The following is a 16,898-nucleotide window of genomic DNA, read 5'->3' as shown; positions in this document are numbered from 1 at the left end:
TTGATTTCAACTTTCGATTTGACTGGTTTCACTTAAGTGTCAACGTATTGTTCTCTCCAAGAAATATATGTATGGTCTAGTATACGTGTAACATTTCACTCAGTGATTTACGTGATATTAACAAAAACGGCAAAACCTTTTCTATATTCATAAGAATTGTATGCTACATGCGGGATTCACCATACGACTCCGGCTACATCATGAGCATTTGTTTGTGATCACTATCAAATTGGGATGACACCAAGTGTTCGCGAAAATTATGTTTACTAGACACACCTATAAATAGTATTCGGCACTATATCGACGTGTTTCATAACTTGTTACCCTCAGTATATACAAATATAGTGACAGTCGGATATCCCATGATGGTAACACAAAAGAAAGATTCGCGAAACTATGAGTACATAATCAAATGATGAGGCGACTGAAGGGATCGGGTGGTCAGGCTCGCATGTCATTGTGCCCTATTTGCTTCGGTCGATGGTTACCTTGGTGACAATCAGTGGATTGTATGGTCCGTGTAAATGTTATATTGCTAAGCGTGTCGTAAAACAAACAAACAAACAAACAATCACACAAAAACAAAAGAATACTGATAGGATTATCACGTACATCAAGGCACTGCTTAAATGTGGTTTAATATCCAGTGAGTAAGAATGGAAGTTTTTAAAGAGTGGGTGAGTATGGTTTTACGCCGCCTTTAGCAATGTTCCAGCAATACCAGGGCGGGGGGCACCAGAGATGGGCCTCACACATTGTACCCTTATCGGGAATCGAACCCGGGTCTTGGGTGTTACGAGCGAACGTCTTAACCACTAGGCTACCCGACCGCCCAACCTATAACAGACATATCCAATATTGTATTATAAAGGAAACACAATGACAAGAAGACAAGTGCATATAATTATTCTATGTACCTCAGAAATAACAAATACCATGATTACAAGAGTGAGTATAATTTTACGCCGCTTTTAGCAATATCCCAGCAATATCACGGCGGGGGACATCGGGTATGGGCTTTACTTATTGTACCCATGTGGGGAATCGAACCCGGGTCTACGACATGACGAGCGCATGCTTTAACCACTAGGCTACCCGACCGCCCCATGATTACTAGAAACAATATTACATTCAGTAAAGTACGGTTATAACGAACTCAAAGGGACTACTAATGTTAGTTCGTTATAACCGTAGTTCGTTATAATCATATATACAGCATAACTACAGCAAATAGTCGGGACCAAAAACGTAAGTTCGTTTTATCCGTAAGTTCGTTATAAGCGTGTTCGTTATAACCGTAGTTTACTGTAGTTACGTAAAGTTCACGCCATGGTAATATTATTCACTTCACATCAAAGTTGTTTAGTTAGGACGACTGCACTTTTACACTTTGTTGTCTACAATGAGGTAATCTCAGTGTGACGTCATCCCCTGCAGCTACAGTCACACCATGATGGGCAGAAACGTTGTCCTTTGATTCGGTGATGAGTACAACCTCGAGAACAATGTAACTGACAAGTGCCGCCGTCCACAGAAATATCGCGACATACAACTTGATTCTCAGGCACATCATTCGATCTGTGATGAGGACAAAGGTGAAGCCAATATCACCCATGGCAACAATACTTGAGAAGCCCGCAAGCTGCTGGTGTCCCCCCGAGAAAGCGACGGCAACGAGAGCTGAAAGTAAAATACGTACCATAGAAAGGGGGTTAAGTCACCCTCGATATCGCAGTTATCTGATTAATACCCCGTAAACCAAAAACTTTTCCACAAGCATACGACATTTTGGGGAAGAGCAGAGTCCATTTTGACGTGAACATTTGTATCTCTCTCCATCGCACAGAATTACGTTCGCTCTTGGGTGTATTTCTCGCTTTGCATATCTCCTATCGGTTGGTTGTTGGTTGGTTGGTTGGTTGTTTAACGCCGCACTCAGCAATATTCCAGCTATATGACGGCGGTCTGTAAATAATCGAGTCTGGACCAGACAATCCAGTGATCAATATCATGAGCATCGATCCACGCAATTGGGATCGATGACATGTATCAACCAAGTCAGCGAGCCTGACCACCCGATCCCGTTAGTCGCCTTTTACGACAAGCATAGTCGCCTTTTACGGCAAGTATGGGTTGCTGAAGACCTATTCTACCCCGGAATCTTCACGGGTCTTTCGTATCGGACACAATAAGAATGGGTCAAGGGTATTTATCATAACAGAATGGAGAAATATTACAGTGAGTTGTCGAGGATGGGATTAAATATATCAATACATCCGTTAGTGGGTGAAAATTAGTCTCAAACATCGATTCTTTATAAATTACATTATATGATAAAGATATTATGATATTTTTCGCACTGTACATAGCATATGCCATTAATAAGAATATGTATTGTGCTTGCCACGTGATCGCATCAGACAATATTTATTTCTGATGTATGATGCGGGCACGGATGGCCCAGTCGTCTAAGGCGCCGCAATAAACAAAATTATTCGTTGTTTCGTCCCTTGGGCACGCCAGAAACCTATGGCTGGGTTCGAATCCCGGCTCGACTCAGTTATGTTTCTAGGTTGGTCAGCACCATACCCACGAGTGGTAAATGTCTGAGACCTGCATCACCTCGGTTTTCCTCTCACATTAAGCTGACACGTCGCGATATAACTGGAACACTCTTAAAGGCGGCGTTAAACCAAACTCACTCACTCACTCACTCTTGATGTATGATATTTATTTAGCTGAATCGTTTAGGTTGAATTTTATTAAAATGCTAAATAGACACATTAATACGACCCAATTACATAGACATTCCTCACTGTTCCACACACATTCCTCACTGTTCCACACATGAGCACCCTACACGTAACTTAACATAATGTCAGTTATTGTATCGCGGATATGGAGCGGTGACGTCAAGTAAGATTAAAAATTCAACTGTGAAAGACACGGCGCTATGCAAACAAGGGAATTAATTCCAAAGATGTCTCAAAAGATTACAACAGTTAATTTGGCATGGTAGCTGACAAGTGCGCCCAGCTCTAATAAATGGGAACTAAACCACCTCGATTTGTACAGTTACATTAAATAATAAAGATTTCAGAAAGTTCAATACTCTTAATACATACAAGTGGCCATCCTTTGGCCGTTTCGTCGTTGTTATAAGGTTGCGGTTGATAAATTCAATCATGTTTTATTTAAGTTGTAATTGGAGAAGAGGGGCTTGAACCTTTCGAGGTGAGTGACCGAGTTGGGATTAATGCTGCTTTGAATAGTATTTCATTTATATCATGGCGGGTCAGATTGAGGTTGGAGGAAAGTCAGAAGTGATGTGCACAGCTCTTACACTTTTACTACTTTTGTAAAACCCACGATCACGGGTATTGTGCTGAAAACCGGGATTCGAACACGCCTCTTAGTTGGTTTGTTGGTTGGTTGGTTGGTTGGTTTGTTGTTTAACGCCGCACTCAGCAATATTCCAGCTGTACGACGACGGTCTGTAAGTAATCGAGTCTGGACCAGATAATCCAGTGATTAATATCATGAGCATATATCCACGAAATTGGGATCGATGACATGCCTAAACCAAGTCAGCGAGCCAGACCACCCGATCCCGTTAGTCGCCTCTTACGACAAGCAAAGTCGCCTTTTACGGCAAGCATGGGTTGCTGAATTCTACCCCGGATCTTCACGTGCCACCCGCCTCAGGGCACACCTGTGCACAAAGAAATGGGGCGCCTCAGATGCCACCCGTGTCATTGATAAAATAGTACCACCTTACACATGATTTGACTCTTCCAGATGCCGTCACCAACAGCCCATATTGAAGGAATTATGAGAAGGAGGTACGTTTCTCCAGAAATCGGTTTCCATAGTAACAGAGACAATAGGGTGATGACATCCGTGCCTAGTGTTATGCCCATCAGAGGTTTCCGGCCAGTGTATTTTGCGGCATGGCCGAAGGTGACAGCGCAAATAGAAGACACCAAGCCGTACGTCATCATGACAAAGCCGACCATCTTAACACCGGCAGAGCAGCTCACGTAGGCCTGTAATGAAAACGTTTGTGAATCATTTGATGATAGATGGCTCCGACGTTTTACGTTCGAGACAAAACCTGAGCAATGAAAAAATAAAAATATAGATTTTCAAATGTAAAACCTCAGCTGGATGTTCAGAGAAACGCCCGTCATTTATATCTTGTTCTTTATTATAGTGGTCGGTGGGGGAGTCTCTAGGTTAAAGCGTTCGCTCGTCACGCCGAAGACCCGGGTTCGATTCCCCACATGGTGTCCCCAGCCGTGATATTGCTAAAAGCGGCGTAAAACCATACTAACTCACTCTTTATAACAGTCATCGTCCTTTTCTGAAGTAATGTAGAAAGATGCGAGTTTCCTCATCTTAATTGTTGACATTAACTTAGTCATTCGACGTTTGTGACGTCATGAACAATTGATTGCGTTTTGGCGATAATGTCATATGACATCACGTTGGTTTGGACCTCCTTGCAAACAAAGGATTGAATTCGTACAAAGTTGCCAAGATCAGGAAGTACAAACAATACTGTCCTGTGATAATTCCTGAAACATTATTGATCGTCTCCGTGGTGGAGTGGATAGAGCCTCTGCCCGGAAAGCGGAAGTTCGTCGGTTCGATCCCCTAGTCGCGTAATCACGTCAAGGCGTTAAAATATGGTACTTATGTTACCCTGCCTGGCGCTCGAACAAGGATTTAATTAATCGATTTTGATCATATGTAAGTAACAGTAGAATAAAATACACCTTCCTTATAAATACCATCCTCAATTATCCAGAGAATGTATCTCAATTCTTTTTTACCAATTATATGGAATTTGAATTCAGTTGACTCCATTGCTTCGTTTCAAAACCTCTATCGCCCTTATCGCCGTAGCACAGAATATCACTTGTAAAAATTCGAAAGAATTATTTGAGAAATGAGTGAGTGAGTATGGTTTTACGCCGCTTTTAGCAATATTCCAGCAATATCACGGCGGGGACACCAGAAATGGGCTTCACACATTGTACCCATGTCGGGAATCGAACCCGGGTCTTCGGCGTGACGAGCGAACGCTTTAACCACTAGGCTACCCGACCGCCCCGACAGAACAATGGGAGCGGTTACGTTTACATCTATTTGATAAGACAAGATCACCAGCCGTTTTGAAGACAGAATGTCATTGTTGAAATTACCCGAATGAACATGACCTGTTAGGTCCTGCCCATTAGTCAGCTAGCAGTATAAACATCTCCAACCACACCCTCAAATTCCCCCCTGATTATTCAAGCGTTATGTAATGGCTCGGCGTGACGAGCGAACGCTTTAACCACTAGGCTACCCGACCGCCCCTATTTGATAAGAATGATATATTACGCGTCATACTATTCGAAGTGGACTTATAGCCAAAAAATTAATTGGTTTTTTTTCATAATAGAATTGAGATATATTTCACTGTGTAAGCGAGGATGCATTATGGCCATCCTTTCCTACCTTAGTGAGGTGAGGTGAAATGGGGTTTAACGTCGCGTCCAAGATTATTGCACTTATATAGTGACGTACATGCACGTGTGTGTGTGTGGCTGCTTGTACTAGTCCGGACTGATGCCGATTTATAGTGCTAGCCCACTGAGATACCATGCCGGAGTTTAACATGAATACCCCACTCAGACACAGTATACTTCGAGCCGACCAGTCCTTGTTTTAGCTCCTTAATGCCAAGCGTCAGACAGGGTAACAACAAGTACCATCTTTTAACGTCTTTTGGTATGACGCGGACGGGGATCGAACCCCGGACCTTCCGGTCTCTGGGCGGACGCTCTACTACCAGACCACCGCAGAGGCGGTCCTTTTCCTACCTTGGTAAATCCTGTGAACATGATAGAGGTGTGAACCGCCTGGGAGAGTTTCAAAGGAATCAGCAGTAATAACTTCTTTTGCTTCAAAACCACGCAGCAAGACAGTGATTTCTTTATCGGGCTCTTCTGGTCACTCCCTTCCAGTTTCAACGGTCTAAGAAACAACATGGCTGCTCCCAGCCCAACTAACTGACATGCCAGATAGATCCCCAACAACAAGTTGACCACAGAAGTGTCCGGACGAATAATTTCCGTTGTCTTGTTCTCGATCCCTGGACAATCGTCCGCGCCACAGATCTTTGCCTGTTTCAGATCTGTTTGGTCAGCTGAGCTTTGATGTAGGATAGCAGACGACAAAAAGTTTCCCGTCACTTGGGCTAAACTAAAGCAAGCGAAAAAGATTCCATTATGTTTGCTGAGCGAACCATGGATCCCTTCCTGCTTGCCCTGAATGTCTTGTGTTCCCATTGCGGTGACGTACAGATGTCGGGCAATCCACATGGGCGATAACGTAAGACCTAATAGGACAGACGATGGTATCAATGTCCACCATGCTGGATGAAAGTTACTGAGACAATATAAACAGTGGGCAATGAAGGCAAGAATAAAGGATGGTTTTAACCCTACACTGTGTATATACAAGGGACTGAGCATTGCCGTCACAATGCAACTGGAGTATATACAAGAAAGGGAGGCAACTCCAAGTCCCTTATCCTGGTTAATGCTGCTTGCAATATTTTGTATTCCCTGAAAGGCGGTGAAGACAGCGAAGAATGAAAAGGCGAGGACAGTAGTGTTCTTCATAGGCTGCATTTTGGTGGTGAGGTCGTCGGCGATGCTAATGTCCTTATCCACTATATCGAGGTCGTCGAGGTTCGCTGGATTGTGTTACCGACCTCCACCCTTATGTTGTGACAGTCAGCACAGTAATTGATACATATGTTGAGAAGAGGTACATTAGATCCAGCTGGGTCAGGGAACATCCAGTAATCAACATCTGTAATGTTAAATGTGTGTTAATAAACATTGGAAGCATCAATTTTCAACACTCGTAGGTCCTAAATCTAGGTCACTGCTAGTGGAATCTATATTTTAATAACGAAGATGTAGTTCGCCATCTGTCGCCACGGATCGATGTTCCCCTTTCCTCGATAAGGTTTCACAGCTCGTGCTGTAAGGTTCATCAATGTAGCCCTGGTGTTTACTTGTTAGTTGAAGGGAGGACAGAACAATGGGAGCGGTTATGTATACATCTTTTGGATAGGACAAGATCACCAGCGGTTTTGAAGACAGAATGTCATTGTTGAAATTACCCGAATGAACATGACCTGTTGGGTCCTGCCCATTAGTCAGCTAGCAGTATAAACATCTCCAACCACACCCTCAAATTCCCCCCTGATTATTCAAGCGTTATGTAATGGCAATAAACTCACATTCACTTCAACTCACTCACTCATTTACAGATTCACAGATATTTACTTACTCACTTTTATGATATTGAATGTCGACATAGAAACCTAACCACCGACACTCTAACTCACTTGTATAATATTGGGTGTTTACACATGAACCAAGCCACTGTAAATAATCGAGGCAATAAATCAAACAATCCAGTGATCGACTTCATGCGCATCAATTCACGCAATTGGGACACGATGACATACGATGACCACCCGATCCCGTTAGTCGCCATTTACGACAAGCATAGTCGCCATTTACGGCAAGCATGGGTTGCTGAAGACCTATTCTATGCTAAAGCGTCTATGTATCATAGAGCTTCAATGTACATGTACATCCTCTTGTATATTCCATATTTGCAGCTTTGAAAGAAACGTACGGTCATGCACATGTTACGGTATTGCACCTGCAGAACCCACAGACATACAAACATACAAACATACAAACATGCTCACATTTTCCACTGGCTGTGAAACAAAGGCAACTCCCGCCAACATCTGTGCAGGTATGGGATTCTGAGTTGTATGGCAATGTTTGCGTATAACAGTTGCAGCCGAGTATTGCTACATCGTGGCCATATGCATGCAGACCAGCTTGCCCTGGGAATCAATACGACCTCAAAATGCAACATTGCGCTTGATATATAATCAATCAAAGTCATATGTAAAGGATTTTCATACATGTATATTAAAATATGTATAAAAAGCTGGGTATTGGCAGGTTTTGATATTTTTATGGATCTTACTGAAGATATTTCAGATTTAATCATAATCAAGCGTTGGTGCAGTAGCCTTATGGTTAATGTGTTCGTTCATCAAGGCCCGGATTCGACATGGTTTTCATGTACCTTACCTCTTTGCCACCTTACAGTGAGTGAGTATGGTTTTACGCCGCTTTTAGCAATATTCCAGCAATATCACGGCGGAGGACACCAGAACTGGCATTCACACATTGTACCCATCTGGGGAATCGAACCCGGGCCTTCGACGTGACGAGCGAACGCTTTAACCACAAGGCCGCACGTTACACATTACGAGTATTCGTTACATGGAAAGGGCGCTGTATCAATGCACATGTTATTACTATTTATGCGTTATTATCATGTGTGTGTGTGTGTGTGTGTGTGTGAGAGTGTGTGAGTGAGTGAGTGTGTGTGTGTGTGTGTGTGTGTGTGTGTGTGTGTGTGTGTGTGTGTGTGTGTGTGTGTGTGTGTGTGTGTGTGTGTGTGGATGGATGGATTCGTGTGGATGGATGGGACGATGGGTGGATGTGTTCAGTTTTTTAGGTGTTTTTTTCTGTTTTGGGGGGGGAGGGGGAGGGGGAAGAGAATATTTATCAAGCAATTTCGGGTACAAAGATATTTTTTCATATCCCCTAATATTCAATAAAACGCTTTCCATAATCTTAAGAAAAACCCTGCTAAAAACAGAGTCCACTGTACGAGTCTAACTGTATCAATACAGGCCCGTAGGAACAGGGGCTACCTCAACCTTTTTGTCAGTAGATTCTTGGAATGATTGCACAGGAGCTATAAGTAGGCAGTCACGACCCTATTACACAAACCATAGTCTGAAGATACGACAGTTTCACAAACAAACCGTAGCTCGATCTTAATTCTATGTGTCAACCTTACACGACCGTTGTTGTTTTTTTCCTATTTCTCACACAATTTGTGAGTGCCAGTTTCTTCACATAATCGTCAGATGTAATTTCCAAACATTAACGGTTAGGAAGCTATCGCTACCTTCCTCCACACTGTAACCTAGCTTTCTTTATAGCATGCTCAAGAGTTGTTTAAATCCATGTGTAAGAGCTTTATATAATTAATCCTTGGTATGAGCATACAGCAAAGGTTCTGGATAAACAAGATAGAGCAGTTCCCCTCAACTACCACAAAATGAATCCAATCGCGGAGAGAATCTCCAAAAGTAGACGCATGCTTCGTTATTTTATCGGAATGGTCATCAGACACTTCAAGATGGAGTGAAGTCAAGTTTCTTTGCACAGAATATCTGGTAATGGCTATTAGTGAGTGAGTGAGTGAGTTAAGATTTAACGTCATATCGGCAGTATTTCAGCCATATCGTGACGAGAAGTACATTAATAATACACATATTTAGACAATATAAAAAGCTGTCAACGATGGACAGTACAATAACTAGAATATCACACAGTCTATTAAAACTAGTTGAGAATATATAAAAGTCATAAGTATTAGGGAACAACACAATATAAAAAAAGGCTAGAGATCGTCAGTAACTAAAGGGAGATCACCATACCAGGGACCATGGGGACTTACAGTGCCTTTGCTTCCTGCATTGACACTGGCTGGAGGTAATGGCTTTTAACACGGGTAGAAATGTTGGTACATGTACTATTGTTGTTGGTTTTTTTGTTTAACGCCGCACTCAGCAACTTGTACGAAGAGCGTCACTAAATATACATTCACAAGGTACTACAGATGTCGGACCTGTGAAGGTCTGGGGTAAATTAGGCCTTCAGCAACCCATGCTTGCCGTAAAAGGTGACTATGCTTGTCGTAGGAGGGACTAACGGGATCGGGTGGTCAGGCTCGCTGACTTGGTTGATGCATGTCATCGATCCCAATTTACTTTTTGGTAAATCAACGGATCGTTCCTTGTCATCAAAAGATTAACAGAAAATACGTTGATTGATGAATCACTGTTATCTTGCACAGTGGATATGTCAAAAGTGAGTGTTTACATGTCTAGGTTTACTAAAGCAAAGGGAATACACTCATATCATGGTGTTAAGTGCCGATGTAAAAACAACATACTTTGTTCAAAAGGTTAACCAATAATACGTTGATTGATTGCTCATTGTTATCTAACCCTATGGATTTTTTAAGAACCGTGGACATTATGAAAATAGTTGTCACGTGGGCTTTCTCAGCTGACCTTTTAGACTTGACACCTATGTGAAACAACTGAAACAAACTAAGTGATCAGTTGAGAAACGAACACGGTTTATAATATCCCGAAACGATATTTTAAAATATTTGATTGTTACAGAGACACGTGACATCGAATAAGTTTCTTTGTACAGCTACAGGACGTTTGGGATTGTTCCTTTAAATGGATATTCACGGATACATTCCTCGAAGAAGGAAGCTGCCTAAAATTATACATATAAATTTGTTAGGTTGTAATTATGATATTTGCATTTTCTTTTCCTTCATTTGCTGTAGCATTGAACAGATTCATTCTTGTTCCTCTACGTCTTGGTTGGGAAGTTCTTCGAGGCGCAATAGACATTGTTTTCACAACTCTTTTCCTTTGTAAGCGTGTATATATTACAGTCAATTTGTAAAGTGTGATTCTCTCAGGCAATTTATAAAATGTCTATATTTCTAAATATTTCTATATACTTTGACTGAAAAATCTGTCTATTTCTTTAACAGGTTGACTGAAAATGATTACGACGACCAAAAGGTATTAAAAACATCACCATAAATTATTATGTAGGATTAGAAGCCAAACAATATAGAAATGTACTTTTCATCGTAACATTTTCCGTCTCTTGGTGATGATATTAAACATAAAAATGTTTGGAATTCGTTGTCATAATAATACAGATGGACATGTTTCAGTCAATTTGTAAAATAACTGGATATTTAAGACTTTTAATAAATTTCCTACGTGAAAATTTTGCACATTTGTGACTGTAAAAATATAAACACGATAAAATAAGCAATGCTCAGGTGAAAAATTTACTTTGTGTTGCAAGTCAAAATAGTGTAAACGAAAATCGCACAATTACCAAGCAAGTTTACTTAACAAAACCTCGTCACCATTACCGATGCTACCCACAAAGATACCTACATTTCCTTATTATTTCCAAAACTGTATTTCATTTTGTTGATCAATGTGTCCATACGCCCTTATACTAACAATAAAAGTGACAAATGTGCTCACGAATGGCGCAGCACAGGTCGCGAACTAGTCTAGATTTCTGCTATATCATCCGGGTACTCACGGGGAAAAACAAGAAGAAAGGCAACAACCAGTCCCGGGGAATTGCTTTAAATCAATGCCCCTTTTAGCATAAACTTTCTTAAAAGTTATTTTGACGGTTATTCTGTGGCATTGAAATAAACATTAACAAACTAATTTTAAAATTAAGGATAATATAAATGTTAAGTATTGTACAATGTCTAGGGTTTGATTTGAGCATGAATACATTATGGTAAGGCATCAAAGAACGGGAAGTCAATTCGTCAATTAATCAATATCCAACGTGAGTTATGCAAAATGTCCTTCAGTGTATTTCCCCTGTTAATAGAGCCAGTATCATAAATGTCAACAGGTGTCACTTTTTTGCGTCAACGACTGTGATTTGATCATAGCGTCTGTATATTTCGGGGTACAAAAAGTTACATATCCGAACTGGTGTGTAGGAATAAGTTTGTGAACAAGTAAAGGATAACACTGGGTTGAAGGGTGAGAAATAAAACTCTATTATGAGGTGCTTCAACGATAAGAATATTACTGCTCTCGGCGGAAGAGCCTCGTTCCAGAATTATCAACATAGGTACTGATACTAACGTGATTTATAACAATGGGTTTAGTTGGCGACCATTGCATGAATTTCTGGGTCCCAGCAACCGGTCCTTTTCCCGCAGAGATGACGCCATTCTTCCAGCTGAGCCAAAATGGTCTGTACTCGTTACATGATACAATAGATGATTCAGCATGGGAATCCATGATACTGCACTGTATGCATTCACCAATAAAGGACTTCCTGTTCCCATACCCACCAAAGCCCACTTCATACACATCAGTGGTGTAGGTGTTAGGATTTGTGTGCAGGGCAAAGTTGGCATCGTGGCACGCCTTGACCAGAAACACCACGGTGGAGGTGCCGCCTGTGATTGTGTGTAGGTTGCTGGCAGATATCTGCTGGAAGGTGTATGTGCTGATACTAGGCGTGGTCAGTCTGATGTAGGGACCTGGAAATGAAATGATTAAGACATGATAATAATGAACAGTGAAAGTCACGAAAAGCGTGATCATTTAATTAACGTTGCTTTAAACTGATGTTCAACTGTGCAAGCCAAGACTGCTTACATTTTTAGTAATATACTAGGATCTGATTCGGGTTTCTTTCTTACGACCAGCAGGTTTTGGCAATGAAGGGACCCTGAATCGCTGCACTTCGGCTAACACTTGTCCATGATTACACGACTTGCTATTTCTATGAAACAAATAGTTGCTGACTAAACAAAGCCACAATGATTTTTTAAAGGATCAAGGTTTACCTGTGCAGTTAATCGTGGGTGGACTCAAGCTGCCACGGACCAGGCAGGTGCTGTTGACTCTGGCGACGTCGAGATATACATCTCTGTAGGTGCTGTGACAGGTACAAGATCTGATACTCCCTGCTAACGTGGACTCAGAACTGCAGGTAGCGTTTGGAATCGGGTCTCCTCACTTTGCCACCACCTATTGTTTGGAATAGGTGATGCAGTCATGTGTGTTGATTGGAAGAACAATAAGAGTCACCAGGGCTCATCTCAACACTTTATTGCACATTGGTAGATAACTACACATGTTATACAGATTATTTTATGAATTTTATGATATATTTTTCAAAAACAATAAACATGGAAGTGTAAAAAATGGCATTTGCAAGTCATACTGCCATAACAAAATGGCTAATGCTCAAGTTAATGTTCGATTTGTTGCTAACTCCCAAGATGGACAGAACTTAGTTTTCAACGGGCACAGATTCCAAATTAAGAACAGAAGAAACACCACCATACATTGGCGTTGCTGCAGGAAGGGCTGACCGGCGACAATCAACACTGCACACAACATCATGACGTCCACAACCACCCAGGAGACAACAAAGTTGTCTTTGAAGAGTTCCTGGCAAATTTGAAAGACAGAGTTCGGACAGAGAGCAGACCTGTTCCGACCGAAGTTTGGCTGAATGCATTAGAAGATGCTGATCTTGAAGATGCAAGAGTCCTTAAGTCTGCGGATTATGTGACAGAACAGTGGGTGGAAGCTGACAGGAGAGACGTGTGGAACCATTTTGGGACCCTGGGTTCCAGGACAACCAATCACTCAGAAGGCTGGCACTCCAAGCTGAAGAAATCGGAGGAGACTGCCACCAAAGAGAAGGAAATATCTCCAAATTGACGACAACATCCTGATAGAGAAGGACAACTTGTTGACTGTCAGACTGCCGCCAATTGAATATGCTGACGCTGTGGCTAATATGTTGGATTGTAAACTGAATATTTCTGCTGTAAAGTGAATTTGAAATGTATATTTGTTTATGCAATACGTAATTTATCAATATGAAATATATGAAATTTTATGAAATATATGCTTCTGTAAAGTGAATGTACTGTTGAAATGTATATGAAATGTTATGAATCTGACAGATAGTAATTTTCTCTATCTAGACATGCAACAGACTATAGGTAATCCCCCTATTGTTACCCGCTTAACCACGGTTGACAACACCTGAACCCTATAACAATAGGGGAGGGCACAGTGAGGTGGAATCGTTAAAGATTTCGCTGGAAAAATGAGTTATGCCAACATATAGCTGATAAGGCTTGCTAATTATATAATTATGATAAAAATATCGCACATTACATTTTTTATAGAAAGACAGTACATGCTTAAGCTTAACCTTATCACTCATCTCTCATTTTCAGTGATCCATTCACATAATTCTCACCGCTAGGTTGCCTTTTACGTCCTCTTCGGCAGATAATCGAGACAAATTATTCTCTGGCGTTGACGTTTTACATTTACAGTCATACAATAATATTGTGTTCAGGTATAACTGTGTATATTTATAAGCACTGAAGACATCCATGATAAATTTAGGTTTTGTTAACTTAATATATATGTAAGTATGCTGATTGACAGGAAACAGCTCCACTTGAATGTCGTTGTAATATTGATTACATACATTCTTCGCGTTATACTATACATCTGTAACTTTAACCTTTCACGGTAAACAGACAAACATTTCAACTGACTATTTATTGTTTATTGTATTTTGACAAAAAGGTTCATGGTTAAATACATTATGCACTTGATCGCTGTTCTAGATTTGCTAGCGTCAAGATATTAATAAAGACCTTCCATTTTAACTGTTATCTCCCATTAGTTACACGTCCCATTTGCCAAACACGTCTATATTCCCAGTTGTTACACGGCCTTGGATGAGGCCAGGAGAGGATTAAGTACGACTACGCCTGCTGAGTAATGGACCAGTCCTAACTGGAGTACATAGGATTACCACAGAGACCAAGTGAAATGTTATGAAATGTATCACTCGTTGTACATCTAGTTGTCCAAGTGGATTAGGAAAGATGCACCCAGTTGACGCAGCACACCAGTAAATATTCAAAACAATGAAGTGAGAGCCCGGACATATACTGGAAGCCATGTAGCTTCAATTTATTAATTGGGGGCACGGGTGGCCCAGTCGTCTAAGGCGCCGCGACTCGCTGTGCAGTGTTGCGTCCCTTGGACACACCAGGAACCTACGATTGTGGGTTCGGATCCCGGTTCGCCCGGATTATGTTTCTAGGTTTGTCAGCACCATACCCGTGCCGGTTTCATCGAAGTGGTAAACGTCTGAGACCTGCATCACTTCGGGCTTTCCTCCCACATTAAGCCGATACGCCGCGATATAACTGGAATACTGTTAAAAGCAGCGTTAAACCCAACTCACTCACTCATTTCTGTTGGAATTGATACAGCCTGTTAACGAACTAGCACTTGTTTGGCAGACAGGTATTATTGTGACTTGTTATCTTGTTGTCTCTTGGACCATGGGTGCCCAAGACTTCCTTAATCACAAGTCAATCGGCTTGAATCCCAGAGCCATATTTGAACAGACACCAATCGATGAAAACCTATCAATGATCTGTACGCACACAAATCAGTAATCTGCTTAAAATGAAATATTATGATCCTGGCAAGGGCTCCGACAGGTTTGATATTGATTGGCGTGAATCTAAGTTAATTTGTCGTTTCCAAGTATGAATCGTATACCACATTATTATTATGACAGTAGTCATAGTTTTAGTCTTTGTTTTTCTCGTTCTAAATGGTTATGATTATATTATATATGCATTACCTTTTCAAGTGTTTATATATATTAAGTTGATAGTATGAGTGAAAGATGCATGTTGCCTGTATCAAAACTGTTATTGCGCTCTACATATAATTTCATACTTTAAACTTTACATTGTTTCCTTCATGCTAATTGGCTGAAGGGGTAGTCACGTGATCTGCTATTTTGTAGTTCACACATGTGACCGGACAGAAAAGTTCACACGATGAGAACATTTTTTTGTGAAATTGATCGTGTGAACTTTTGCCGGGGCTACTTTCCAGGGTTTCCCCGAACTCTCGATCGGTGTTTCAAATCAGCTTGTTTTTTTTGTTTTTTTTAATCCCTGCATTTATCAGCGATATGACACGCATGCAACAAGTTCTCTTCTGGCTGGAATTGTTCTCAAACACAGCAAACCACCTCCTCATCATCATATTCTGATCCAGAATCGGAAATGGTGTTTGTTTGATCCGAAGCAGCAGGCTGTCGCCTCAAAGTGCCCGATGTGTAGGGCTGTGACTTGGAGTCCCGCGCAACGCCACACGGTCAGAGTTCCTCTTCTTGGAAGGGACTGACGGTTCTGTGACAGCTTTCTCTCCGCCAACTTGAGCTTAAAAAGTGCATCCTCTCTTTGTTTTAACATTGAAATATGGTCGCCAACTAGTGATTTAAAAAAGATGCACGACTTTACAGAGTTTACAACCCAGACATCATCGGTACGTACGATCGGTTTGATGCAAAATTGCAATCGGTGTGTGTGTGTGTGTGTGTGTGCGTGCGTGCGTGCGTGCGTGTGTGTGTGTGTGTGTAAACATCAGTCTTTATATACATGAACTGACTACTAAAACAAGCCTATAGTTTTTATTCTGTATATTCTGTCGAGTCTCTACATAATATCAGCTTTTTTAATCTTTCTTACAACATGTACAAACGTGAAACCCACACGCATATAGCTATAAATTAAATGAATTCTTGAAAGAGGGATGTGTCCTGATAAGTTAATACCTCACCATAACAATATAACAAGTGTTATTTTCAATCTGTTCCCCTAGATCAAAATCACCAGCATCCAACTGTCGTTCCCGATTCTCCTTCAAACTCAGTTCTGTACGACTAGGGATCGTATTCAATAGAATGCATGTAGGTGAATGTGTTTTGTCCAGGTGACTGCAGCACAGATTACCGGTGCTGTGTTTTCCTTTATTATTCAAGTTCATGTCCCATGTTGTTTGTTACTAATGTTGATTCTTCCTTCATCATACACAAAACGTGTAATATACATTTAAGGGTAACGCTATTCAGGAGGCCGAGGGGGGCACGGGTGGCCCAGTCGTCTAAGGCGCCGCGATTCGCTGTGCACAGTTGCGTCCCTTGGGCACGCCAGAAACCTATGATTGTGGGTTCTAATCTCGGTTCGCCCCGATTATGTTTCTATGGTTGTCAGCACCATACCCGTGCTCG

At 41.3% G+C, this 16,898-nt stretch overlaps 1 protein-coding gene across 1 annotated transcript; it reads right to left on the bottom strand.

Annotated features, from left to right (window-relative positions):
• Window positions 1-623: 623 nt before the first annotated feature.
• On the bottom strand, window positions 624-7,896 carry LOC124132094 (protein unc-93 homolog A-like). The gene is made up of 4 exons (XM_046495726.2): window positions 7,784-7,896; window positions 5,871-6,867; window positions 3,779-4,046; window positions 624-1,680 (listed from the first exon to the last, which is right to left on the bottom strand). Exons 2-4 carry the CDS (start codon window positions 6,681-6,683, stop codon window positions 1,367-1,369), a joined length of 1,395 nt encoding a protein of 464 aa, XP_046351682.2. The 5' UTR covers window positions 6,684-6,867; window positions 7,784-7,896; the 3' UTR covers window positions 624-1,366.
• Between the last annotated feature and the right edge of the window lie 9,002 nt (window positions 7,897-16,898).

Source organism: Haliotis rufescens, unplaced genomic scaffold (genome assembly GCF_023055435.1).
Source record: "Haliotis rufescens isolate VD_foot unplaced genomic scaffold, xgHalRufe1.0.p SCAF_15, whole genome shotgun sequence".
Lineage (NCBI taxonomy): Eukaryota > Metazoa > Mollusca > Gastropoda > Lepetellida > Haliotidae > Haliotis > Haliotis rufescens.
This window is presented reverse-complemented; position numbering and strand designations above follow the sequence as displayed.